The sequence below is a fragment of the Anser cygnoides genome, chromosome 1 (assembly GCF_040182565.1).
Source record: "Anser cygnoides isolate HZ-2024a breed goose chromosome 1, Taihu_goose_T2T_genome, whole genome shotgun sequence".
Classification (NCBI taxonomy): Eukaryota; Metazoa; Chordata; class Aves; order Anseriformes; family Anatidae; genus Anser; species Anser cygnoides.
In genome coordinates this window covers 99,236,285-99,264,275 of record NC_089873.1, presented here as the reverse complement: position 1 = coordinate 99,264,275, position 27,991 = coordinate 99,236,285, and the positions used below count along the sequence as shown (strand labels likewise).

Sequence of the window (27,991 nt, the reverse complement as noted above, 5' to 3'; positions counted from 1 at the left end):
CCCCCCCCAGTACACATCCTAGCTTAGAGCAGCAAGTAATTAAAAATAAGCATTTCCTTACCCTTGTCTGTGGGCTTTTTTGGAGTGACCTGAGTAGTGGGAGTATCCCGAATACGTTGATTCTGTATCCATTGCAGCAGACATTGGGGTCTGCACGGACGGCAGCACAGATTTTACTTAGAGACGAATTCCTGGTGCTCCTGAGGTGGAGTCCGTGATAAAAGTGCTTTCCTGGGTACTCTTTGCTTCCCAGTCATCAGTGAGGCCTGGTCCCTGGGGACTTGAGTGCGCTTCCCTTACAAGGTATCCATCCAGATGGGGAGGAGGGAGGGTGCTCTGCTCCTCACGGTCGGCCTACGGAAAGACAAACAGGCATGGAAATGCATGCTAAGCAAAGCAAAACAGTATTCCTGCTGTGCTAATTCCCTCACCCTCTTCCACTCAGCCACATGTCCCCAGCTCTCCACACTGTGCCCAGTTCACAAGCTCATCCTGGCCGATCTCTCTCTTTTTGGTCTGGAGAAACACACATTTGCAGATCTTTAAACAATCTGATAACATAGCTCTGTTTTGCAAAGTCCAGCCCATTCATCCAAAAATCTGCAAGAAACACCATCAGTCACTTGATAAAGACAGCGCCTCGGAGAAGGCTCAGCAGCCTAGATGTAGAAATTCACCCCTTGTGAATTGCCAGGAAAAAAAAAAAGGGCTCAACTTCCACACCTCCTTTCTTCTCACCCCATTAATGCAGATCCCAACCACCACCAGATTCAGAATGACAGCTCTTCCTGGGGGAAGGGGTGGGTGACTACCCTAGCAGAAACGCTGAAAACGACCAGACCACCGTGTCTGAACCTGCTTTGTTTTCATAACTGCAAGGTGTGCCCGTTTTACAAGCATCAGTTACTCTACAATCGATGGCACTGCAAACGCCTCCCTTTCTTTGCAACCTCCGCCTCCAAGAGCTAATTTGGGCTTTGAAGAATTGAATTTTATTAGAAGTTGGATCTATATATACACACGTACTAACAGCACTGGTGAAAACTGATTAGAGATCCAGTCTGGCTTATATGGGCCAACATTTCTTGCAGCATGCTTGCAGCTGGAACAAAAGCTTAAGTCCCACCTGCAAAAGGCTGAAGAAATGGTCGTGCTTTTTGGGTCAAGAACAGGGTGGCATCAGAACAGCTCCCAGGAGTCACACGCCTGCTTTCCAACCCCATACCTTGCACATGGTTTCTCAAATTCCTGCCCATTCCTGCCCAGCCCGCTGCTGCCTTCAGCCAACGCCAGTGGAACGGAGGGCTACAGCCACGCAGTAGCCTCAGAGCAGGCAAAAGACTGATTTACATTAAATTAAATCCCTCCGCTATATTCTGCTCACAGCACTTTTCAAAGCTGTTAGCAATAAAACCGTCAACCACTGCTTTCCACCCTCTTCCTTCCCCAGCAGAGAGGGACAACAGCAGCAGTTGGGCTTCGCACTTGGCCAGCTATCCTGTCCAGCCCTAGGATTCCTCCACTAACACCTCCAGAAAAGCTCACGAGCGAGCAGAGAGCAGCCCTCTACCACACACAAACCCTGCCAAAGAATGAGGTCTCATCCCCACGGGGTTCCTTGGCTCACGCTGGGATCGGGAACGACCCAAAGCAGTGTCCCCTCTGCATCAGGGGCTGCAGGTATTGGCCCAACTCCTGGGCTTGCCAGGGCTCTCAGAGAGGAGAAGGTGTGGGGGGGACCTTTCATGTACACGAATTCCCAGGCTGTAAGGGAATATTGTGCCTCAATAAAACTCCTTAAAGGCAGCACAGAATCTAGGGAGGACAAATAAGGATGGAAACATAAGGCCCGGATTTGGAAGGGGGGAACGAGGATGAATTTAGACTCTATAGGCAAAGGAAACATAAAGCCAAGGCACAGTTTGAAACATCACATCATTACTGTAACAGGAACAAAAATCCCCGAGCCAGGGACACATGATGCAACACATTAACTCCCCAGATTTGCACACAGCCTGTAGCTCATGGCTCCAGCAACAGGCTGGGACTCAGAAAGGCTGATTTTTTACCTCCATCCTGCTAGACAGCCTCGGCCAAACCTCCTCCACCATGCCCAGCCTTCAAAAAGCACTGTGATACTGACAGAGGAGATGGCACTAGAGCAGCTCGCAAGCATGACAAACCAGGAATGCCCTCCCAAATACACAAGGTGTTAACAGGCATTACGGGATTAACCCACTTACTGCTCGTGGCATTACCAGAGTCTCTTTAAGAGCAACCACTGCCTTCACAAACGTGCACCACTGCGATACAGGAATTGGAAAAACAAGGAGAGCTGTTGGTGCACATTGTTAAGGGTTACTCACTCTCCCCAGGCTTTATGTTGGTGTGGGTGGCCTGTCTACCTGCAAGTACTTCCACGCGCTTTGCATTCAGACGATTCCCACAGCCTCCAGGAGAGGTGGATTGTGGAAACCGAGGCGTGAAGGGGCACACTGCTCACCCAGGGCTGCACAGCAATAACAGGGAAACTCGTGCGGAAAGCTTCAACTCCCAGCCTTTTCCTCTGATCACTTCGTTTTTTCCCCCCAGCTCCCAGACAGAAGATCAGAGCTGAGACACAGATCAGGAGCACTGCTCCTCTCCCACCCCCAGCAGCACAGGGGCACTCTTCTCTGGAGACACCAGAGAATACTTCAGCAGGCAGAAACTGCTGTGAAAAAAAATGCACAGGCTTCCCAGGCAGGAACCACAAGCAAGCAGCTCCCATTTGGCAGCAGGCGAAGCAAGGCAGCGCTGGGCACCAGGCACGGAAAGCAGACTCACAGCAAGACAGGAAGGTCGGGGCAGGCTGGATCACGCCAACTTTCATTTTCTGCGTAAACACGAGCAACGGTTTTGACATAGCTCTGTGAAAAGTCAACAACAAGGCCCCCAAAAAAACGTTAAGCCTCCTGGACGGCGGTCAAAAGCAACGTGATGAACTCGGGAACTCTGCACCACCTCCTGGCCCCGCTGCAGGACGCGCTGGTGGCTAAGTAAATCTTCCCACCAAGGCAGTTATGGAGTTGCTGGGAATAAAACACATCTGCCCAATCTGAGCAGGATGAAGCGAAGGAACCAAGGAAGGAGGAGCACAGTCTGCAGAGAGAATGGTCCAGGCATGCTCCCTGTAGCCAAACCAAGCAGGGTCTATGTCATGGCAGGAAGGGAAATAGCCTTACCCCAGAAAGCCTTCTGAAACTGCTGGGGGAAGGAGGTAGGGAGGGGACAGAAGACGAACAGCATGATAAATTGCATCTCCGTGTTGGAGCTCTCTCAATGCCAGAGCCAGAAACCAGCCCTGGATTAGCCACCACCCCAGCAGCACCCACTGCTGAAGCCTGAGCAAAGCTAGAGAAGGCAAGCTGGCACGTGCCTTGGAGGTAGCACGACCATATCCAAACCGAGCACAGCCTGTAAACACCTCCACTGCTGAGCTACAAATAATCACCTTTCCTACCCTACCCCTCTGGGCAGGGACAACTGCACTGCCTAAAGCAGCAGCCCCATCATTTGGGGCCTCATCCCTCCACAAACAAGTGTGAGTTGAGAGCCCCATTTAGTTAATGCAAACAGCTTCACAAAAGATCATTACATCTCACAGAAGGCATGGTCTGTTTGTTTGCAGAGCTTCTGGTCCTGCATGAAAGCGAGCTCCTCCTTGAGGGCAGGGTTGCAATATACTTGGGTTTTGGGGGGGAAGCCACTGTGAGTAGCTTCCACCTTCACACCATGGTGCATTCCTCTCCGTGTGTCAACACAACCTTCAGAGAGCAAACAGCACTACTGGAGGAGAGGGGAAAAAAAATAATCTGCATCTCCCCCTTGCCGCACTTTTGTCCTGGATCCTTTCCACGATCCGTTTCACATCACAGCCCCAAACTGCGAAACCCACACCATGGTGAAGAGAAGTCCTCTTCCACTCAAACCACCGCGCTGTGCAACCGCACGCTGAGCCCTTCGCTCCCCGAAGGGCTGAGACGCTCGCTTTGCCTTCCCCTCATTGATAGACGAAGGAAAGATGCTGCGGACCTCATCCTACTGTGAACCACTAAATGGGAAACAATGCTAAAGAGGCCCCAGAGGAAATCCGGGGACCCTAGTCTTGCAAGACGGATGGCTGCATCCTGCACGGCAGCGAAGAAATGTAGTTACCCCTGAGCACTGTAGAGATCACTGTAATTACAGTTCCTACACAGCTACACAACTCATTGTAACTCCCTCTTTTCATACGCTCATAAATCTCCCCCAAAAGTTCCTTTGAATTGCTGTTTTCCACGCTGGGAGCCCCATCCCGCTTCCAATGAAGTTTGCCTTGTGATCATCTTCAAGGCAGCACAGCTTGGCTCCCGGCCCAAGGGAAATTTAAAAAGAACAAGTTACATCTTTAAATCAAAGAAGGCAAACGCAAACAAGAGTGCTCTTTTACATCCCAGGCTTTCCCAATGGGTTTCCCCCCTGTGAAGCCAAGGCAAACAATTCCTCATCAGCTCCGCTTTGAAAACCTTCCCCGCGCAGCTTCATTCCTACCCAGTGTAGGACTTGCAATCGATTACGGTCTGGTTAGCAGTGGATTCACAAAGTTACGTGTGTCTGGAAGTGCCATCTGGAGCACAAGCAGCCACAAGTGTCCACGAGCGTGTGTGCACATTGGATTCAGCACGCTGCTGGCCCCGCTCCTTAAGCGGCACCAGCTGTCCACAGGGTACAAGGGATGCCCGCTAGCGATTCCACCAAAAACTTCTTCTATGAAGCATCTAAACATCTATGAAACATCTAAAACTTCTAATGAAACAAAAAGCTTCGCAAATTAAACACGTTGAACCCCACGAACTATGCTAAGGGGTGGCGTGAGGGTTCAGGAATAAAAATAATTTTAAAAAAACTGCTAAACACTGAGGAAACATTCCGATGGTGGCGTTGACTCGCCCGCATGGCACAGCTGTGGCATTTTCTTATTATTCACTTCAGAAAAATGAGAAATTACGTCACTTGCTACATTCAACAGCATACATAGAAAGACCTATTAGCGATTCCACAGGAACATTTTGCTTTTGAATTTCCTGAGCGGGCCCAGATCCAGCAACTTGATTTGTAAGCACAGGAGTTCACCTGCAGTGATCTACTTGCGGAGCCAAGGCTTTCAGTTTTAACTGCCAACGAGCTCTCAAAAAAGTGTTTTTTTTTTTGGAAAACGTGTTTTTCCAAAAGCTTTTTATTTATATTTGCATGTCATTAAGTCAGGTTCATTTTGGCCTTGAAATAAGTAAACCGGGACCTTTACTCTATGGCATTGGTTCTTGATTTGCAAGCCCCACATCCTAAAAAGAAATGTTTCGCAGTCAGCAAATTCAAGCCCTCCAGCAATACACTCTCTTTTCTTCACTGCTTCTCGCAGGCTTCTTAGAAACAGTTCACAGACCCCCGGGAATTTCCAGCCCCTCGGCTGAAAACCATCAGTCCACGACACGGATACTTCAGAAAGAACAGTCACCGCTTACTGAAGCAATCCACCTGCACGTTTAATCATGACGTGCCATAGCGCAGGTCTGAAAATTGAGCGAGGCTGTCTCGGCCGACGACAAAAGCCACCCGAGCAAGCGGTGCTTCTGACCAGCAATCCCCAGCCTCCTCGCTACGCAGCTGATCCGTGACTTGGGAAGGTCTCTGCACGGGACCCATCAGTCAAGCACTTCCCAGGAGGACGTCCTTTGCCCGCTCCAAGAACCACATCTGCGCTGTCCAAGTTTGTGAAGCTCAACCGGCGCTCGAGTCGCCATCAATCATGCAAATTATACCTTAGTTGCCAATCTGTCGGAGTGGTGAAAGCTTGCACTTCCTCGCTCATACATCTCCCATGCTGCTAGACCTTCAAACGCACCTCTCAATCCCACAGCCGTGCAACGTGGTAGAAAATATTGTTGCCTCACCCTCGTTACTCCAGAGCACCTGAGACTGTGCTTAGGAACAGTTTTCAATACCGATGTTCAAAGCCCTACAGCCTTGCAAAGAGGGCAAGATCTGCCCTGGAGCTATTGCTTCAGACTCTGCCTATCCAAGCTGACAGTACCCATACCTTATTTTCAAAGTTTATTTTTAGCCATAGCAGTTAGATATTGAGATAACGTTAAAGGTTACGAATTACAAAAGGTTTCCCTAGTGAAAGTGCTCTCCTTTAGGAGACTGCATGCTTTCCTACGTTTTCTATTTGAAAATAAAAAAATAAGTCTACAGACCCTGAGCAACCCCGCAGCACGCTACACAGCTGGACTCCACATGACAGAGTCTGTCTCTGATGCCTCCATCTGCCCAATCCTCGATATCTGACTTGGCAAGAAGGAAGGGCAAGGGCATGATCCCCAGGGAAATCGCCAGGTTTTGAATTCAACCTAAATCAGGTAGTTCTGAGATAAAGGCTAATGATAAATTAAAAAGTCCTAAGACAGTTTTCGAAACAGTTCGTTTTCCTCCTGCTGCCAAATTCCCCGGTGTCAGTACCAGACGTGGAGGAGCACGGCACTCCTCGTGCCTTTACAATTACAGTTTCCCCCTAGCAGAGCCAGACATCACAGTTCTCTGCTCAATCCTGTCCCTCAAGTCCCTTCTCAGCACCTCAGTAACAGCAAAACTATGTTTCTGACACTATTCTCAGCTCTGGTTGTCAGAGGCATGGGTGGAAGGCAGGCTACCAGAACAGTACGACATGTAGTTTTGCTAGGACAACTGCAGACACGTTGGTAGTGTTTCCCCAGAACAGTACCCTGGCCTCCTCGTGGTGGTAAGTCCTCCCTAGGTGCATACGTCCGTAATGCATCAAAGGCCACCACGAATACCGCTATCACTCACCAAAACCAAGAGGACACCAGCAGCCACAGGGAATCCTGTATTTGGGTGAGCATCACCAGGCACAGCTCAGGCGTCTGCTCTCCTCCCAGGCAGCCGGCCAGCGACCACGGGCCGTTAGCTCTTTGCCTGGGTGGCTCCCAGGCAGGCTGGAAACCCTTCCAACACCTCGGCTCACAGGGAGAGCTCTTCGGGGAGGCTTTCTGCAAGACTCACTTGTTAATTTTCAAAAATAAATGGTCAAGTGAGGTGCTGGCAGAGCCAATGCCGGTCTCGGAGTTGCAGCCAGCTGCAAAGCCAAACCCCGGAGGGGGACGAGAGCCAAGCACGCTCACAGCCGAGCTGTCCGAAGGCTACGCAGCCCCAGCGCTGCTGGAGCTCCCTTCCCTGCGGTGCCTCTCCTCTGAGCTGGGACACCCCGGCAGCGGGCTTACGTGTGACACAGTGTGAGCTCCGCAACACCCCGATTTGCTCCTCTGGGCAGTGTCGCTTCACGCATGAACTCCCTAGAGCTGCAAAGACTTCGGGGCGAGGCGCGATGACAGACCCAGGGCTGAGGAAAGCCCCGCTGTGGCAGCAGGAGGGTTGCCAGGTCTGCTTCCCCCGCCTGGAAGCGCTGCCACAGAGCCACCCGCGCTCTGCGAGCGGAGAACTCAGCCTCTGCGCTAAGAAAGCCTGCTCCCAGCCCGGATAACCCTGCTCACAGCCCGGATAACCCTGCTCACAGCCCGGACAAGCGCCCAAACCGGGACAGGACGGGCTTCCAGGGGCTGTGCCGAGCGTGCCCTTACGGGACCAGCGGCTGCGGCTTTGCCCTCTGCCGGGCGCGCTCAGACCCGCAGCCGGGCAGCGCCGGGAGGGGCGGCAGCCACCTCCCGCAGCCATCTCCTCCTGCACCCCCTGCACCCCCTGCGCCCACCTCCTCCAGCCCTGGTCCTGCAGCCCTCGTCCCCATCCGCAGCACAGCAGCCACCTCTCAGCCCTGCACGCCCACGATTTTTTGGGCCCACCCTGCCGGGCTATGAGCCCCCCCGCCTCCTTCCCGACAGACGGACACACGGACGGACACACGGACGGACGGACCGACCTGCCTCCCCCATGCCCGCTCGGCCGGACCTAGCCCCGGCCCTCCGCCGCCTTCCCCCGGCGGCGGCCGCCGTTCGCCGCCGCTTTCCGCTTCCTGTGCCCGGCACCGCCCCGCAGCCCCGCCCCGGGCCGGCCCCGAGCCCTCCTCATCCCTTAATAACAATTAATTCTGTCAGCTGGCTGGTGGGGGGGGGCGTGAGGGAACCCCCCAGATCCCAGCTGTGTGCTTTGAGTTACTGAGGTACAGCCCGCTCCACAAAGGGGACAAACACAGAGGGCACTGAATTCCTCCTGTCAGACAGCTCCTGCGTTGCCTTCGTGTGGCCTCTATAGCTTACATCTTTTATTTTTCCCTTCCAATTTCCCTTTTTTCCAAAATAATGCGCTAACTTTGCTTGTGGTACCCGTCCCCTACTCACCATCTGCACAACATTACGTGATTTCACCATTTCAGTCAGGCAGGAGTTAGAAGAACCGTTCCCATATCCCTCCAGTTTGGCAGCTCCATTGCCTCCTGCTCCGCACGGCGTACATCTTACCCACCCCGTGCCTGGCTGGAAGAGGCCGGTCTCAAGTGATAGGCTCCATCTCACGTTGTACACCAACATGTGCCTAAACCTGCCCACGGCCCTGGCACTCCGCTGCATTCCAGACAGTCGCCCTGCCCTGGAAAGTGTTCGACATCGAGCTGAGAGCATCACCGGGTGCTCGTGGCTCCCAGCTGCCAAACCTTCACTACGGGGCAGCTTGGTTTCCTGCTCAGAGCAGGGGAACATGACAAAAGGCAACAGGCTACAGCTTATTCAACCCATGCATCTGGGACAGGGGAGAGACTCAGGGCATGGTTTTACTGGTGTGGCGTGGGGAGGACAAGGGGGGATGCTGCCCTCTCCGACAGGCTACAGGAACTCGGGGAGTAAAACTTCAACAGAGAAGGGGACTTTTTCAGAAGTCTTTAACTGGACTTCTTTGGACCAAGAACCTCCTCTGTCCAGTCCCTATTTCTTCTTCTCCTATTATGCTACCCCAGCAGCTGCTCAAGATTTTCTCAGTAGACACAGACAAGAAAAGGCTTGTGTACTGCACAGCCAGTAAGAGACTGGAAAGACTGAAAGATTCCTGAATACTAGTTTCGTGGTTCAGAGCAGCAGGACTCATTGCAGTACACGGAGGAAAGGAGATCCATATGAGATCTCAGCTGGGGATACATCTAGGCCCTGTCCAGACCCAGGTGGCACAGATATGCGTCAGACCCAGCAGCAAGCCCTCTGCCACCTGACTGTGTCAAGCTGTTAAACAAAGCACTGGCAAAGAAAGGATACACTGAAGACAGGCTCAGAGGCAGATACTGAGGTGCTGTTACATGCTTATCTTTCATCATCTGTTTAAACCACTCAGACATGAGGAAACTTTTGGCATGAGTCAACCTACTTGTGCGGTAGGGTCATAGTTTAGAAATCTGTAAAGTGCTAAGCTATGTCAGCGTAGCATATCACTACTGAATAGGCAGGATTAGAGGTGTTTGTTGTTATTTTCTTGATTGTTTGTTTTAAGAATACCCAGAGCAGATCGTAGATTCACAGGAGAATGATTTAAGTTGGAATGGACTTTTGGAGACCATCTGGTCCAGTGTCCTCATTCAGAACAGGTCAACTGGAGCAGGTTGTACTAAGCCATGTTTTGAGTATCTCCAAGGAGTCCACAGCCTCCCTGTGCAACGTATTCCAGGGTTTGAACAGTAAAACGTATAACGAATGAAATGAACTAGTAAAAACGTTTTCTTATGTTTAAATGGAATTCCATGTATTTCAGTCTGTGACTGTTCCTTCTTTTCCTTTCACTGGGTTCTGCTGAGAAGAAACTGGATCCACCTTCTTTATTCGCATCAAATATTTATACACATCAATACACATTTATATGCATCGATTCCCCTCTGAAACCTCTCTTTTCAAGGCTGGAAAATCCCAGCTCTCAGCCTCTCCTGGTATGTCAGATGCTCCGATCCTTTAATTATTTTAGTGGACCTAGGCCAGACTCACTCCAGTACATCCATATCAAACAAATGTGGTCTTTGGTCCAGGGCGTACACTGTCTGCATGCAATGCAAGAAACCAGCACTGTTTAGTTCCCATCTATTCTGACCTTTTCACATTCCTGCTGGCATAGTGGCCAGGGAATGTTTTAGGAAGGATCTGCATGTGGTCAAGTGCATGGACTCGCACTGCTTTGAGGAATGTTTATAGATGCATACACAGAACAAGCAGATACAGAGTTAAGACACTCACATGAAGCCAGGCCCACGCTTGGCCTGTTTCATGATATGGCACACAGATGAAGGATATGATCTCAGATTTTTCATCCCTTTCTGCAGCTGGCTTCCATGAGATCACAAACACCTCTTGATTTGCTCCAAATTTGCCTCTCTTCCGCCATTAAAAAAAAAAAAAATCCTTATCACATGAAAGCCAGTGCTACAACCTAAAGTTCACTGAAGTAGGGGAAGAAGGATAGTAGCCTTTTATTTACTTCAGTAAATAAATAATTGCTCAGGAAAAACTGACACTTTTTCAGGTCTTCAAGAAGCAGCTACTGGCTTCCTTAACAGTCATTTCAATTCTTTTTCCAACAGAAACATGACTAATGTTCTCATTTCATGTAGATCCTTGAGGGGACTGTTTCTATCCGTAACTTTGAAGAGACACTCAGAAAAATGCCAGGAAGTACAAGCAAGAACATTCTGTTTGAAACGTGAGGATCCAGATGATTTTTGTCCTCATCAAGTTTTCAGATTGTTCTATATCTCTTTCCATAAATGCAGTTATCATCTGACCAAGGCTAAGATGGGTGGATGACAGAGTCCAACATGTAAAACACATTGACTTAATCACGCAGGGAACTCAAAATGGTATAGAGACCTGCTTGTTTAGAGGAAATACTCATTTGTAATTCTACTAATCCTGCTACTGCATTCCTCAGGCTTGTATTTTTCACTCTGAAAAGCATGTGTTAAACGGAAGACCAGGGAGAGATGTATTTTTGGTCACATTCATGTGGAACACAAGCGATCTTGGATCTGCTACAGGAGGCACTTTCTGGAATGTGGACGTTATCCCTTTTTATAACAAATCCCTTAGTGTTTTGAATCATTCTGGCTTACATTTTGATTTGCTGTGCACAGTTCATGACCAGCCAGCTATCCAATCAAATTAGCTTAATAAACATCCACACTCTCTTCTAAAAGCATCTATTGTAAAGCAGTGGGAGTTTTTACACAACTTTAAGCATTAGGTTATGTTCTTAAGTCATATCTTTCCTCAAAGTTTGCTTTCATTTTTTCTTTCACAACCTTCAGTTTCACTTATTTTCAAATAAGTCCAACTATTTATCCTACTATTTTTCTACTAATCATTTTTGTGAGCCAAATTCTGCCTTGTTTGGAGACACATGCAATACTTTTGTTAAGATATCTACAGCAGCTTCTGCCTCAATTTTCTGTCACCTTGGAAACTAGCTTTTCTTTTTCCTTTCCCAAAATCCAAACTCCACTTTCCCCAGGACACAGAGAGGTATTCAGTGACAAAATCACAGATCTACACCTGTGCATAAAACCTGATTTGTTTCTGCAGCTTCTTACTGCTTACTGAGTAAGATGAAAAGATCATTCTTAAGTTATAGGCCCTAGCTTCCTCACCTAAACCAGAATTTGTCTGCACAATGCTTTGAGATTCAAAGGCAATGCTTTGTCTCCAATAAGAAACATAGAATCACAGAATATCCGAGTTGGAAGGGACCCACAAGGATCATCGAGTCCAATTCCTGGGTCCCCAAAGGATCACCCAAAAAAAACCAACCAAACAAAGCAGATCATGTGTTTGAGAGAACAAGCATGGGCTGAGCCAGCACAAGCACAAACATTAATATATGAGTTATTGCTCACTTTTATATGGCATCAGCTGAAGCCTCCAGCATGGGATGGAAAGTTTTTTCACTGGGAGACTGGATGGCCCTTTCACAGGTCCTTTCTGATGAAACTTCTCATATAGCCAATTTGAACTGTGCATGATCTCACTCTGTGCCACTGACCTCAATCAAGCAGCATACATCTGAAGTTTAGGTAAACGTGCAATGACAGACATGTACAAGGAGCTGCATTTCATCTCTCAGTGTTGTAGAAAATCCTATTTAGAGGAAAAGAAAAGCCAGAAAGACATGACTACAAAAGAACACCTTCCTTCCCTTTTGGGGTAGTTGCTATTTAAAAAGGGAACATGTGTAGTACTGCACAGCTGAAGAAACAGCATGACACAATTATTTTGCATAGCAACTTGCATAAAAGCTACTGAGCCCTTTATGGAATTAATTATCCAAAAGATGCGATTTCTGCCCAAATAAAGAGAAATGGTGGAGGGTAGCAAACACTATGAAAACTTCACTTGGCGGAGATCCTGCAAAAATCAGTTCAGGATTCAGTTGACATCTCACTTCTATTTCAAGGCAGATAGTGGCAAGACTTTCCTTTGGATTCAGTAGACTGACAGAATATTGTTCAAAAATGAAAAAAAAAAACACACTCTAGAAGCATAACCTAAGTAAATTTAAAAGGGAAAAAAATAAGGTAGATTTCATCTGTACAGGCAAAAAGGAGTAGAAGCAAAAAAAAAAGAGAACATCTTTTGCCTGACTTGCCCCTAATTTAGAGAGCTAGAGTCTACTGTGTACCATGACCTTTCCTCTGCATGTGCCAGGAAACTTGCAGCCCTCTGTGAACCTTATCTTAGAGGGTAAGGGACAGTAACAGGCCAGTAATCCATCCCCCCTGTCCATTACAACTCTAGTCTGATGTGGCAGTGCGGCACACAAGACAGGGGCAGGGCTCTATCCTCTCCCAGAAACAAAGGAAAGCCCAAGGCCTCAAATAGGAATACCTAAAAAAAAAAAAAAGTGGTGGCAAACTCAGCACTTACAAAGAAACTTCATTATATTCTGAGGACCTCAGCCATGAGCTGAATTTTCTCCACTGCAAGTGCATAGTGGCCAGAGAATTTGTAGATGGGCCGGGATTTGGCCACAGGTGTGTGTGTGTGGCTGAGAAACAAGTCTTCACACCAGGACAATTGGGAATTAAGTCTTTTATAGAAGGGCAATAAAGGAAAAGAAGAGGTGAAGGATCAGAGCCTTGAGTCTTCAGACTGAAATTACATGTTAAGCATTCAGTGAAGCTGACAAAGAGAAGCATAACTGATCCTTTAATTCTGGCAAAAAGGTAATATTTTTCCAGGCTGGAGATCGCTGCCCTGCTCTCTGAAAAGAGGATGAAGAGCAACATGTGCTGCTGCTGCTGCTGATTAACAGTGCCACCAGCCGGCCAGCTGGAAGAGTGCCAGTTCACCTAAGGAGGAAAACAAGGTAATGTACAGCTACTCATTACCTTTCACCCCAGAAAGTCTTCACAGTCAGACTGATGCTGCAAGCCCTTTGCCAAATCCACAGGGGTTACTCCTCTGAGAAGCTGCAAGGTCTTACCCACAGAGGGGCAACGCAGCACTAGCTTACAAAAGCTTCAGCAGGGTTAAAGGAGATAATGAATCAGTTGGGGTTTTCTAGTAGAGCTAAGAGAGAATGAGAGATTATCCAATTCAGAAAGGCTTCTAGTGTGGAGCATGCCAGTCAGCATGATGATCTGTATCAAAAATCAGGCGTGATAATATTAAAGTGACGAGACAGTGGTACAGAGGCAGTGAAAATTCAGCAAATGAAAAGCGTGTTGGCAATTGGCTATTTAAAGACATACTTTCCAACACTTGTGGGGTTATTTCCTTTTGGAAGCTCAACTTACTGATGAATCAACTTTGGCACCTCCCTGTCTCTCTTTTTCCTCCTGGTCAAAACACTAGGAGAGCTACTGTTGCCTGGCTGTACCCTATATGCTAAAGCCAATAGTACCAACAACACAAAACCCAGGAAAGTTCTGTTGCAATAGAATAAAGCCAACGTCAAAAACTTTGCATTAAGATTTCTTTAAATTGAATCAAAGGGTCATGGAACCTTTCAAACAGCTTTTTGGGCTGCGTTAAGGAACTGGTTTTGCCCAACAGCTGCAACAGTCAAAGAACTGCATAATGAAAAAGTAGTTGTGGGAGGAAGAAGGGTGTCATTTATAAAACCCTTCTCAAGTTTTGGCAGCCTTGCATGCCTTTGACAAGATTTCTTGTCAAGATTCTGCTAGACTGTAAGCACATCATTATATGGCTAAATTAATGCAAAATTAAATGCAAATTAATTGGGCTTCTGGGGAACTGGAACGGTATAAACAGTTTATACTATGCAGGTGTCATGTGGCGTTGTTAATACAGACAACTTCTTTACATTGGGACATTTATGTGTGCATGTACACTGTCCCAGGAAATCATTAAAAGCTGACTGAACAAAGGTATAGTATGATAGGAGATGAAATCTGAAAGGGAGAAAAGAAGTGATTAAGGGATATTATTCCAAGTCATAGCAAGAACTTTAATGTAAGGGATAACGACTGACCACTAATGAAAATTTAATTTTCCATCTCCAAAACAGATTTAGGATTGAGCCAACATCCTCATCCAAACACTCTCTGAACTAGTCTGATTCCACTCCAGAGCCACTGACAGTAAGTGTTCTGACCAGTAAAATAAGAGAGAGACAGAGACAAGTAACGACTGCATAAGCCATGTTTCTGAAGTGGATGCATACATGATGTTAAAAAGATCCTTGTTTTTTGTGCACATTTCTCAATAAAATTATTGCCTCGTCATGACTTTGAGACTATTGTTGAAGATGAAGATGGCTGTGAAGCAGAGGAAAACCCTTTATTCCTAGGGAAGTAGTATCTAATAAAAAGCGTCAAGGAAATGCTGTGGAATGCCAGACATGTCCACCAAGAGATTCACCAAGCGAAAAGGCAGAATGCCCTGTATACTATTGTTTTTCTGTCAGATTTTCGATTTCACAGTATTGCTGACAGTGGCACTATAGAAATGCATGTCTTCCCAGAGAAGTGACAAAACAGAACCTCCTTGTAACTGTCTGATTCCTTTGCTGGAAGGTGAAAGCAGTGAGCTATTTTGTTACGAGAGCTTGTCCCAACACACACCAGCTCCCAAGTTTCACCAAGGAAGCAAGTGATAACTTGCTTGGAACATGTAACGTTTTTTTTTCCCCCCACATCCTTAGTTTTTCTACTTTGAGTCACTTCTGTTATTCTAAAGTTTCAGTCATCTCTTCCATGGATGTGGCATATAGAGTTACATTGATGGCTGCCAACAGAATATGAGCATCTGTTTCCAGAAAGTTCTGTCAGACATACTGAATCACACTGATCGATCACTACCACCTAAGATAGTAAGTCCTTACTGTGTAGTGAGTACCTGAATGACAGCAAAGTCAGATAAAACAAGTTTTTATCTGGACTGTGGCACATATTCCTTGCCCCCCCAAGATATTTAGGGGGTCATTCCAATATTAGATTTTGAACCAAATAAAGCACACTCCAAAAGGATACATGAGAGTGGGGATACCCCGTGCTGCCAAATATTTCCGGATGAGGCGCTCGGTACCATACCAGTTGAAACCTCTTGTCGCATACCCAATACGTGGAAGATGTACTGTTGCTGAGGAGTGAAGAGAGGGCACACTCTTTAGGACAAGATACACTCACAGAAAGCAGTCTAGATAAAGAGTTCAAGCTGCCCAACAAGAATAGAAGGCATATTTTGGAATACAACATATACATGGAAATCTCACTTTTACTTCACTTCACAAAAAAGTAACACAGGAGAGGTGGAAATTGGTCATCTTCTCTAGGTGCAATCACACGTGTAAATGAGGATTCACTATTCTACCACACAAACACTTACCATTCCTTTTCTTAGCTGCAAAATAAATCTTCTTCAGGCCCTTTTCCAGAGCAGACAGCTTAATGCCAGACAAGTTGTTGGATCGATCTCGGTGCTGAGCTACAATCAAGGCCAACTAAGGAGAAAACACACAAAAACTGAAATGGAGTCTATATGCAGTTGTACAGGATAAAGTGATAGCTGCTGGGAAGCTGCATTATTAATTATTAGCTTTCATAAACTAAAAAAATTCTCATCTTCTCTAATGTTTAACTGCCACTAAGCCATGTTCAGTATTCAGTGCCACTATTATTGAGAAAAAGACACAAGTTCATTACACACAGCTTCAAAAACACAGGCAGAGCAACACAAAAAGGAGCTTCTCATTCTCACCAAGTCTTGTCCTTTTTTCCTGGATTTTTTATCATCAATGGGGAATAACAAGGTTCCTCCTAACTGCAGGTCTGTCCAGAAAACAAGAACAGAACAACAAGAAAAAAAATCAGCCCTGAAAAGTCAATGGTAAGTGAACGCAGCAGACATTTCACTGTCATGTCCTATATTACTCTTCTTTCCTTTATCTCCTCATGATGGTTTCAGCAGTCAGTCACTTTAAGTGCCCACAGAAGCAAGACAGATATTACCTGCCCCGACACACACAGACACACTCCCCACTCGAAGACCACAAATGGAAAGACAAACACTGGAACAAGAATAAAGCATCTACCAGGAAATTATAAAAAACAACAGATCCCCCTACAGCAAGATGTGCATTCTTTACCAGCTGCAGGTAGCTCAAAACTGCTAATACATGCTCAGGAGAAGATTAATGTTCAGAGGGAACAAAAGGCCCCACTGGATACTGACTGAGATGGCTTTCATCCTACTTAAAAGCATTTTGACAGAAGACATAAGGCTCTGCCTCATATTGTAAAAAACATCCTCTGGATAATGAACAAGTTGTTTAGTGATTCTGGTTTTCTGATAATTTGCCGAATAGATCAGAATGACCAACTCCTGTGCAGAGTTCTCATGCTCCCAAGACAAGTCAAAACACCCTCTGTGTTACTACTTTCAGAGATAGGGATGTAAATATCTAGAAAAAGAGGAAAAAATATGACTGTCAAGGTATTCAGTCTCCTCACTCTTGCAACATCAGTGGGATTTAAACTCATAAGTATCTTGGCCTAAGGTCATGTTTTAATCTCTTACCTTTCATCTTTCCTGCCATCTCATATACTTTTCTTGGCTGATCAGAACGAGTCTCCAGAGCTGTAAACAAACCACCCCTTCCCCAGCGGCCGGAGTCATCTAGAATGCAATGACAAGTTAGGCTCCTTTTAGAAACTGAAGCTAAGACCACCCTTGCAGGAAAGGGACCTACTCTGGCCAAATACAATGAATGACCATCAAAAACAGGTATGGGAACCACACGTGAACTGAAGTCACACGTGAATAGAGCACAAAGGACCATCCTAGAGAATAAACCTTAAGCATTGAGGAAAAACAAACTTATCACAGTTCCCTGAAAAACTTTGCAGGAGTAATTCCCTCTTACTGCCCGCTACAGATGCTTAACCAAGCAATGATCATGGTAGCGGGCATACAGAACTGTCAGTACCCTCATAACAGATGCATGCTCTCCCTGGATACGTCCCCAGACTGGTGCCTTGGGCTTCCCACAAATAGATGTTTGTCATTTGTGGGCTTTTATTTTCACTTGGCATTTCCACTTTAAACAGGAGTTTTTGTGCTAATTTCAACAGAAGCCAAAGCAGCTTATCTTGTTCTGCTATAGCCCTGGTCAGAGAGCAGCTCCGATACTGATTCAGGAGGAACTCTAACCTGATTTTTTTCCTCAGCTTTAGTATTAACAGAGGTCCTGTGCATTTCTATTGTCATAAGTCCCACCTAGGCAGTGGACAATGATGGCATCCTCCTCTTCTGCTTTGGGGTGGGTGACATCTCCCATGACATACTTGATACAGTTTAGGTCCACATCTTTGTAATCTAAATCTACATTCAGCCCAGACTCTCCTTCTTCAGACTCTTCTTCAGAATCACTTTCCTCCGAAGGGAGACAGGAAGACGTGTAATGATTTGACTCCCACCAGGCCATCCTATAACAAAACAAGAGAAGATGATGTTCAGTGAAAAAAAAACAAAGGCAGGTGGCCAACACCTTGTTTTAAAAGATTGCAACCAAACACAGGAGACACCAACGAGTATTCCCTCTGCTGCCCTCCTCTATTTTAGACAGGAAGCAAGATTACCCTCTCATGAGGGTGGTCTGCATCCATTTTGTCATCATCTCCTTCCCTTATTCTCAGCCCCACCTGCCAGAGTGGATGCAGAGCGTGATTTTGTTTTGGTCAATCAGACACACTTTTCCAGAGCATAGACACCAGTTTAAAAGTAGCTGATGCAGTGCAAGCCATACTTTTTCATGTGTTCTGCCTCTGCTTTTGCCTTCCTCCTTTCCTCCATAAGCCTTGCTCTCTTTGCTGCTGCTTCTTGGCGCTTCTTCCTCCTAGCCTCCAGCTCCTCCGTGCTCAACAAGTGTTTCCTTCTGGTTGACTGTTCCCGGAGGCCTGAGAGAAGGGCCTGGAGAAAGGAAGTATCACAGAAACAAAATGCTCATCTCAAACTCATGTCTGGTACCCACCTTAGGCTACACACTCCTTTCCCACTTGTCTACCTGCCCACAGGTCTTAACCGTCAAATCCCAGCAGTCACGTAAATATATGGTTTTGTGACCTAAATTTATATTAGTGCCCTGCACCTTATATTTTGGATGTGTCTTCCTAATCGATGAATCGCCCAACCTTCCAATTCAAGAACTTTACTACACTGGAATCCAAATCTTTTAACATGTTTTCTGCAAGCTGTAGATAAGGAGTTGAAACCGCCAGCCTCATTTTCCACAATCAGGAGCATCATATGCCTCGTCATGTCTTTTGCCTTACGTTTGTTTTGTTCCGGAGAGCTCTCCCCTCCATAGTGGTCTCTTCGGTCAAGGCTTTCTGAAGATCCAAAAGCTGATCAAATGCTTTTTTGTCTTCTCTGCTGGGTTCTTTTGAATAATCTTTGCCTTCATATACATACATGTGATCTTTAAAAATAATGAAAAAATGTAAAAAGGAACTGAAAGCCACTAACATCTGAATACATATAGTGAGATCAAAAGAAAACAGGCTTCTCTGTGACACTATTCTACCCTCAGCAGAAAAAGACATTTACTGTCATCATTACTTTTTTTGTATAGTCAGTGTCAGCATCATGTTGAATCAAGACTCGCTTCCTCAGACAAAAGCTTTCCAGTTAACTCATTTTTTCCTATTTCAGCCAATTAACTGTTTAAAGTCATTGCTCCATCACTGTTCTCTTTGGTCATTCCACCTCTACCAGCAGTGAATCTGTTTAGCTTTGCAACTCTTGTAAATGGACTGCAAACTTTTTCTTTAGAGTTTGCAAACAAAATAAAAGCACAGAACTGCCAATCCAGAGTTAGTTACTACTCATTGGGTGAGCTGTTTTCCCAGTAACTATTACACAGTGTGGAACCACCGCTCTTCTTTATGTACCAACAGAAAATACCACTCTTAGCTAACTCTTAGCAAAGAATTGCTTTTTGCTGGCAAATGCTGCAGAATGGACAATACTTATCCTGCAGGCCCTTATTTCTGCTTTGGTCACAGATCTGTGCTACTGTGTACTCAAAACAAAGTCAGTCTGTCTCATTATGACACAAGAAGGAAAGTATCCTTAGAATTTATTCTCATGGGGTTATGGAGAAGTAATCACAGTTATCTGACATTTGGATTGGAAGGTAGAGTACTAAAGACAAAATAGGTTTGTTCTAGTTGTTTAGACTCCATGGCTCTGCGTTTCTTATCTCGTATTTTGGAACTCTTTAAGGTCATTTTAACTTGTGATTTTCATGGCCAGTAATCTTTTGTACAGAGACAACTATGAAACACCTGCTATATGGTCTTTCCTTAAGTTACTGTTTTGTCTCTAAAACTGTAATTCTGTCATAATGGCTCTCTGGGGGAACAACAGCAGCTGTAATTTGAATACTTTCCCTTTTCTGAGGTCTCAAAATAATTGAAGCATGTTAAGGAATTCAGCCCGCCCTGCCACCAAACTGGGTAAAGTATTGTAACCATTATCTTACAGATAGGCAAACAAGAACACAACACGAAAAAGACAAAGGCTCTGAAATAAAGACCATGGATAGGCCACAAAAAAAAAATCCAAGTCACTTTTTTAATTACAAGTCCACTTCTTTCCTTGTTACCTCAAAAATGCAACCCCAGCCTAGGAAGTGTTCTCTACTAGCACTCAAGTGTCACTCATTACATAGGTATTTAGATTCTTGACTTACTTTCTGTATCCTCCTCTTCATTCTCTTCCTTGCGTGGCAGGACAACATCCATTATCCACTTCCCTCCTTTTGTCTCTCCAAGGATGTTTTCTAGCTCCACATCTTGAACAGTACTCCCTTCAGAGGACAGCAATTTATCCAAGCCAAATTTCAGGATTTCACTCAGCTTTAACAAAGAGAAGGGAAGTCCATTATTAAAATATCCTAATTCCATGCCAATCCCAGTGTCTTGAGCTTCTTAGACATAAATACAAAAGCTGTAAGAGTGGAAAAATCTAATCCTTTGTGTTACCTGTCCAAATACTTTTGCTTTAACATGCTTAGTTCTCCCAACACCTGATGAGACAGGCCCCTGTAGCACAACTCCCTCAAACATTCTCATCCAGACTCGAAAGGTCATTTTTCTCCACAGGCTAAATAACAAAACAGCGTTATCCTGATGGCATTCAAGCAGCTTTTCTCACAGCCAAAAGGTCCAGGCCTATTGGCTGTTGGGAGGGGAAGAAAAAAATAAGTTTATAACCTACAAAAATGAATGGAGAGAAAAATATCAGCATGGAATTTCCTATGGGCTCAGTTCCACTTCTCCCGTGGAAACTGTAATTGCTGAGATACATGTTGATGGAGAGGTAAAGGGTGGCAGGGGGAAAGGATACACTAATTCCAAACCTTTTCTAGGTTAAGCTGCATACAGGGGAATACATTCCCCCCAGTTTCACTTTGCTTGATGTTTTCAACCCAAGTTCTCAGCCAAAACCTCAGCTTTCAGGTCAGAAATATAAATCACGCCCTGACTCCTGAGATATTTTATTTGCCAGGAGGTCAACAGAAGGTCGAGCAAGTTTCAGACTAGCAACCAAAAGCTGACAAAGTGCTTATCATCAGCTCTGTTTTTGAGAGAAAAGCAACAGAGACGGATACGTTCCTAGAAACAATGAGTCAGCTTCCATTTTAAACCTGTCATAATTAAAAATATACAAGTAGTACAAGAGAGGTTCTGCCTTCCCCTCTTCACCAAGAAAACACACACCTTTTACACAATGGATACACCTCAAAATTCTAAGAACTGTCTTCAAATTTCAAATCATGTCTGGACCTAGAATATAAATTTGGTTTCTAGGACACATCTGTCATGTCAACACAAATCTCCCCCAAAATATAAATGTTTTAATAGGTTCATATCATACAAAAATCAAGAAACACTGGCATTTCCAGACGTTACTGGAGTCAAACTGAGGGTTATAGTTCTATTTTACCTGTAACTGTGCTGCTCCCTGAGGCTTGGGTACTCCCAGAGCAAACTGGCCTCCTTCTACAATGGCATTTGTCAGCCGAAGCTTGGAAGCAGCTCTTCGGTAGATTATTTCTTCAATTGTATCTCGCCCAATCAAGCGGATAATTTTTACAGGCCTTCAAAAGTTCAAGAAAATTCTTATTATTTTCTTTTTTTGGGGTGCACTAAGGCTGTTAAGCTCTTTCCTTGCACAGAACACTATCCCTAACCCAATCTTTTGGTAGGAACAAAAAGGCAAGAGCAAAATGAACAAAGGCAGTCAGAAGAAATTTAACGCTGAAACAACTACTTCTTGACACAAGACCAATGCTCACTGCAGCAGTGCAGGAAATCCTCCACATTCCCTCAAATATGTCAAATCTACAAAGCTCGCACCCTAGACACATGACAAGGACAAGACTGCATGAAAAAACAAAGACATAAATATCTTCTCTGCTCTTTCTTTGACATTCAATCTATTGTACTTTAACCCTCAGTTGCTTATGGATACGGAAAGAATTACTGAAAGACCGAGAGATTCAGCAACCAAACAAGAAGTAGCAACATTTCTCACTTGTGCTGCCCAATCCGGTGAGCTCTCGCTATTGCTTGCAAGTCGTTTTGTGGGTTAAAATCACTGTCAGTAAAAATAACTGTATCTGCTGCTGTCAGGTTCATGCCAACTCCACCTATGAACAAAGAAGAAGATCACAAAATATGTCACCAGCAGAAAATAAAGGTGCAGCTGGAGAATTTATGCTATGCAAGGTTCTGTCAGATCTGATCAACTACATCAAATTCGATCCATCTCTCAACCCCAAGCCTGAGTCTCACAATGATCCAAAGAGATGGATAAACATAGTATTTCTATACTTACCTGTGATTCCAGCTTTCTGAAACAGCCCAGAAAGGAGTTGTACTGTGCATTGTAAAGGGGAAAAGAAGAAAGGAGGAGGAGAGGAGGAGGAGAATAGGAGAAGAGAGGATGCGAGTGAACCAATGCAAAGGGGATTGGTTGTTAAGACTAATGATCACAGACATTATTCAGCTGGCAGGAAGACTAATGAAGCGAGGACTGCCTTCACTGAGGCTATAAAAGACTGCCCAAGTCATGATTTGGCTGCAGCATAGAGGCAACTGGCAAAACTGACAGCTGAAACAGTGAAAAACACCATGCCCAACTACACAATAACCAGAGCCTAGGTGTTTACATGACTTAAAAAGTTTCTGAGGTTAGAGTTTGGGCGCTCATGGAATGAAAGGAAAAAAATACATTTTTGTTTGTTTGTTTGTTTTTTAATATCTGACAGCATACTATAGCTAAAGAGGGGAAACCTGCTGAAGTACATTCCTTCCTGCTCATGCCAAGCGATTCACAATAATCAGAATATCCCTGCAAGTGGAGAGAGTTGTGCACCTGAAAATCTCTGCCCTTAACATAACAAGGATGGAAATACTGCTAGCACAGCTGTTTCCAGCTGGATACAAGATGCCCTGCCCATAGCACTGTGCAGGAAAAAGTAACTTAACCTAGACTGAGTTTGACTTTCGAGATCAAGCAGTGTTGATCCTCTCTCTGGATGAGAGTGCTTGTCTGAATAGATACAGGGAAGTCTGAAACTGTGTAGACGTAGAAGATCCAGATCTGCCGGAAGAACTGAGAAGGGAAGAAGCACAGATGGCAGTCCCATGGTGTTCTCTGCAGTCTCTGGATGGTAAGAGGCTCTCGCTTGAGCCTGTCTGACAGCTAGAGTGCACATCCATGTTCAGGAAACCCAAGAAGCAATTCCACCAGCTTACCTAAAGGAAGTCTATTCCTGCCTAAAGTCTGGCGCTTGCAGAAATAAAATGCTGGTGAGATTCCTCAAGCTTAACCTGGCACAGGGACAGGCATAGGGCTTAGAATAAAAAAGTAACTCAAATGGCTGCAACATGAAAAGTATCTTGGCATCAGCTGTTGAAAGGAAAACACAGAAACCAGATGTCCTAGGTGAGAAAACCCAAGTTCAGGATGTGTCAAGTCTCCCTCAAAAATCCCCCATACGAACAGCGTCTGCAGGACTCAGAACACCCTGAATTCTTGCCAGAGAGAACAAAAGAAGAGTGCAGGAACAAGGCAGGGGTTGTCTCTTACTTACTTACTTACCTGCTCTGGTGCTCAGCAGGAAGACAAAGATGGGCTGCTGACCGAAGTTCTTAATGGCAAGGTGTCTCTCTTCACCCCTGACAGACCCGTCCAGCCGCTCGTAGCTGTAGCCTATCCAAACAAACAAAAAATTATGTTTCTGAAATTCTGTCTATGCTCCCACTTGCTTACCTCATTCTCCATAGGCTCACTGACTTCTTACGCCAAATCCTCCTGCCTTGATTTGAATTTCATCCGCTTCAACCCCTTTGTTCTTTTCCAGTTAAACCTTGTATAAACTGAAGTAGTAACCCTAACTTCCAGATTCAGCTAAATTACTCTTTGTCAACAGTCAATCTGAAGCAGAAATTCTTAGCATTTAATTTACTGTGTGGAAACTAGATGGGGAAATTGAAAGGCAAACTAAAAGAACATTATCACAAAGTCCCATTTCAGACTATGCTGTGCTGGCTGCTGGCCCCACAATACAGGCCAACAACCATCAGATCTTCCTAATACAAACGCCCTCCTGCCTTCAGTGTGTGCTTTCCTGTGAGCAAGCAGCACAGGATATGGCCTTAGACTTGGCTTTTTATTGCATTATTAGTTGTCCAAAACCATAAACACCAAACAAAAGCCTCTTTCATGGGAAATCCTAAGTAGGCATGGAGCCATGTGGATTGAAACAAAAGAAAAGGTCCCAAGAACACTTTGGTAACCTTGCCAAAGCAGGCGTGTTGGGGCCCCACTGCCAACAACTGTTTTAATCAAAAACTAATTTCCTGGTATGAATGTGGCACAATTTGTGTTCAGTACTGGACAAACTGAACCGAGAGTTACTGCCTTTAGTGTAAATACTTCACGATTCAGGTATATAACTGAAGATAGGTATGTAATGAAACTTTGATACCCTGCCATCTGTTAGCTCCATTTTATCAAGGAACCAAAGCTGAAGCTACTTTGAAGAACAACACTGAAGTGCAAGTTCATTACAGGCAGGCAGCACAGCAAAGAGAGAAACTCAGCTCCTTCCAACTCACAAACAACTGTGCGGATACAGCTTAGGGTATCTACTACGAAGCAATAAATACCCATCACAGTCCCTTCTCCACCCCAGGCAGATCAGCCCAAACAGAGGAACAGTATATGGCAGAGATCATTCATATAAGCCCTCTGCTGCCGAAGTGCACAGACCATACCTCTATAATCCATGTAGTCTTGCAGAATGTCAAGCAGTTGAGTCATCTGAGAAAACAGCAAGACACGATGGCCACTGGAAGAAAAATGTGGGACATCACAGGCCTCAACACACTGTGACAGCATTTCACAGAGCAGCAGAGCAGTTAAAACAGCTTAATCAGCCACTGTTCCACAGCAAGGGCTCGCCACAACTGCACACCAAGACTCACAGAGTCACTGCCAACTCCCTCACCACATTTTCAGCCCCACATCCAGATGTAACCAGTCAGCCTCACTTGCCATCATCAGTTGCCATGTGTAGAGTGTGGAGTCACAGACTGGTAACAAGGCTCTGGCATAGCACTGCTGCTGGCTGAATACACCCTGGTGAGGGCCCAAAGAACCCTGTCTAAAAGGATCCTCAGCTTCAACATGAGCTCTTCCTCACGACATGACCCGCCACACCAGACAGTTCTCAAATGACATACCACAAACTATCTTACACACTGGGAAAATATAGTATCAGCATCTCTGGGACAGCACAGCAAACAACCGTCAAAGATTATACACAACTGCAGACAGCATTTAAGTGGGAAATCAATTTTCCTCTCCTCCAGCTCCGAGCCTCAGACAGTGTTAAGAGTGCTCTGTTTAAATCAGGCTTCAGTCAAAGAGAACACAGACATTATCAAGTCCAGAAGTCACACAGGGCTGTCCGTGTGGCCAAAGGAGAGACACATCCACTCACAGCACGCTGTACAGCAGGAGGATGAAGCCCTCCACTACCACATCAGAACTTCCTAAGGTCTGTTGAAGCTCTGTGCTTTGGGAAGTAGTCAGAGGGGAACTGCAGCCCAAATATGAGAGCAGGTAGAATTTGTGTATCATGAAGGAGGCACCAATTTGCAGACTGCACAAGAACACGAACTGTGGTTTGATTTGTCTCCCATCTGAGAGCTGGAGGGAAATACCCAATGTCTTTGGGTTCCAGGTTCTGAAGTCACCAGAGCTAAAGATCAGAAGTTCTGAATACTGTTCTCAAAGCTGAAATTTCAGCTTATTCTTGGATTTTAGTCCAGACAAATTTTCTTTTCATGCTCACTATGTATTCTGCCTCCTGAGCTAAAAGAGGCATGGTAGTGCAAAGGAACTGAACTGATGATGCATCGGAAGCTACTCTCAGGAAACTCAATCAAACCAGATATGCTGAAAACCACGTCATATGTATATTCTCTCAGGTTCCCAGGATAAATTTGGCATTACATGAGAACATGTGAGAGAGACAGTGAAATGTTTCGAGAAATGTTTAAAGGGTAGATACAAAAATCTTTGAGATTCCTCTACAGTCTGTAATGCAGCTCCTTGTAAAGAAATGACTTCCTTGTGGTACTCAGCAGCATGCATTAAATAGGGCAGTGCTTGTGATGTGGTGAATAGTCTGCACAATATATGGCTACCTAAAGCAGTTCTTCTTCATTTACCTTTTCTCCCTATGTCAATCCCACCTTATCTTCCTCACCCCAGCATGACATACCCAGCATACAAGAAGGAAAGGAGTTTATCCAACAAACACAGCTTGCCGCTGGCTTCAACAATATGGTCTCCAATCTCAAAGGGCTCTGGCTCAACACCTGGAACAGAACGGAGTTTCAGAGGTAGACCTAATACCCTATGAGTATCAACTCAGTGGTCAAGCTCTAAGTGTCTGCACTGCCAACTACTGCCGAGCAGACCCCCAGGATGTTTGTTTGAAAAGTGAGTGGTCTTTGTCTATTAAGAACGCCCTTGTTACTTTAGGAAGTACTTGATAAAGTTAAATATGATTTCATAGTTTAAGTGAGAGAAGACACAAGAAATCAAGTGGAGAACTAAAGTAAAAAACTGAGGCTTCACAGGCCTCTACTTTATTCCTCATCACTGATGAGCTGTCGTATGTTGGAACTGGTCACAAACTCACAGCTGGTTCTGATCCAAGTACAACGCTGTTTACTACTTCCTTCTTCTCAGCATTACATTGCCAAGCAATTATAGAAAATCAATGTGTACACAAAAAAAAAAAAAAAAAAAGAGAGAGAGAAGAATTTCTTTCTATTTCAAAAGAGAGAAGAGTGTTTTCTTACCATTGAAAAGATATGGGTGGGCAACACACTTCCGAAGCTGACTTAGGACATTCTGAAGTGTTACTTTCTTTCCTGTTTCACTTTCAAATGCATCTGGAACAAAGAGCACAGAAAAAAGAATAGAGCAGGAAAGCTCACCTTCACCATTGTGCGACTGAGAACACCTGAACACTGCTCTACACTGCTTCAGCACTGGAGTAACACTTTGTGCATAACTTTTGCATCTGGATTTCAATCTCAAGATTAACATACCTGTTTTCATAAGCCAAATAAAATTTCCCTCACTTTCTCTTTTTTTTGAGCAAGCCTTTAGAAATAAGACCCTGATGAAAACTACTCCACCTTGTCAAAATCCCTGGAACTTTCTGGACTCCCTGGAAAGTGTCAGTGATGTTGTTCAAAGCGTACATTACAGATATAGAAATAATCAGAAATAGTGAAAGTAATTTGGTGCAGTTCATCTGAATTTTCCAACAACAACAAAAAAGTAATACAGCACAGTAAAGACTTCCAGGAAGTTAATAGGGAATGTATTTTTTGAGGGGAAAACAAAGAGATATGCACATAGGCTGACTTTAGAAGAAGAAGACTCAGCTTGCATGGTGGTGTTTATGCAAAGCATGGTGGCTCCTTGAAGCACCAGGCATTAGCCCTAGAAGAACAAAGGCTCTCCATCCTACCAGTTGTATTTTCCATATAGCACAAAGGCACTAGCAAACCATATGATGCATTATGCATTGATGGAAGATGAGGATTTCAGAGAGAAGCAAATACTTTAGCTCTCATACCTCAGATTACTTTGTTACAGCTAGTTTGTATACCAAGTACCAAGGAGAGAGCTGTTATGGTAAGGGTCTGTAGCTGCAGCATCTATATCGTCCTGTGGTTTCCTAAGACACTCAAATCTACATCCAGTAGTTTTCAGTACGCCATACAGCATCTGTATTACTACTGGAAAATTTGTAGAGATCCACAGATCTAAAATGTCCTACATAACCTTTTTGTTTGAACACAAAAACAAGGGACAGGAACAGGATTACCTGGAGATAAGATTTTTAGTTACAGGCT

At 45.0% G+C, this 27,991-nt stretch overlaps 2 protein-coding genes across 3 annotated transcripts in view; both read right to left on the bottom strand.

The window, feature by feature from the left end:
• Nucleotides 1-8,101, bottom strand: part of VANGL1 (VANGL planar cell polarity protein 1) — a 41,768-nt gene extending 33,667 nt beyond the window's left edge. The window contains exons 1-2 of the mRNA XM_048057963.2: nucleotides 7,973-8,101; nucleotides 62-354 (exon numbers count right to left, since the gene is read on the bottom strand). Coding sequence (XP_047913920.1) covers nucleotides 62-144 — 83 coding nt within the window. The 5' untranslated portion in view covers nucleotides 145-354; nucleotides 7,973-8,101. The remainder of the gene's footprint in view (nucleotides 1-61; nucleotides 355-7,972) is intronic.
• Nucleotides 8,102-14,657: 6,556 nt separating this feature from the next.
• Nucleotides 14,658-27,991, bottom strand: part of CHD1L (chromodomain helicase DNA binding protein 1 like) — a 22,881-nt gene continuing 9,547 nt past the window's right edge. For both annotated transcript variants that reach the window (XM_067003896.1, XM_048057953.1), the window contains exons 9-23: nucleotides 26,924-27,016; nucleotides 26,338-26,434; nucleotides 24,824-24,897; nucleotides 23,646-23,756; nucleotides 22,074-22,188; nucleotides 21,483-21,636; nucleotides 20,227-20,392; nucleotides 18,806-18,951; nucleotides 18,280-18,443; nucleotides 17,751-17,959; nucleotides 17,052-17,150; nucleotides 16,233-16,303; nucleotides 15,861-15,975; nucleotides 15,506-15,614; nucleotides 14,658-14,834 (exon numbers count right to left, since the gene is read on the bottom strand). In XM_067003896.1, the coding sequence (XP_066859997.1) occupies nucleotides 14,756-14,834; nucleotides 15,506-15,614; nucleotides 15,861-15,975; nucleotides 16,233-16,303; nucleotides 17,052-17,150; nucleotides 17,751-17,959; nucleotides 18,280-18,443; nucleotides 18,806-18,951; nucleotides 20,227-20,392; nucleotides 21,483-21,636; nucleotides 22,074-22,188; nucleotides 23,646-23,756; nucleotides 24,824-24,897; nucleotides 26,338-26,434; nucleotides 26,924-27,016 (1,802 nt within the window). In that variant the 3' untranslated portion in view covers nucleotides 14,658-14,755. The remainder of the gene's footprint in view (nucleotides 14,835-15,505; nucleotides 15,615-15,860; nucleotides 15,976-16,232; nucleotides 16,304-17,051; nucleotides 17,151-17,750; nucleotides 17,960-18,279; nucleotides 18,444-18,805; nucleotides 18,952-20,226; nucleotides 20,393-21,482; nucleotides 21,637-22,073; nucleotides 22,189-23,645; nucleotides 23,757-24,823; nucleotides 24,898-26,337; nucleotides 26,435-26,923; nucleotides 27,017-27,991) is intronic.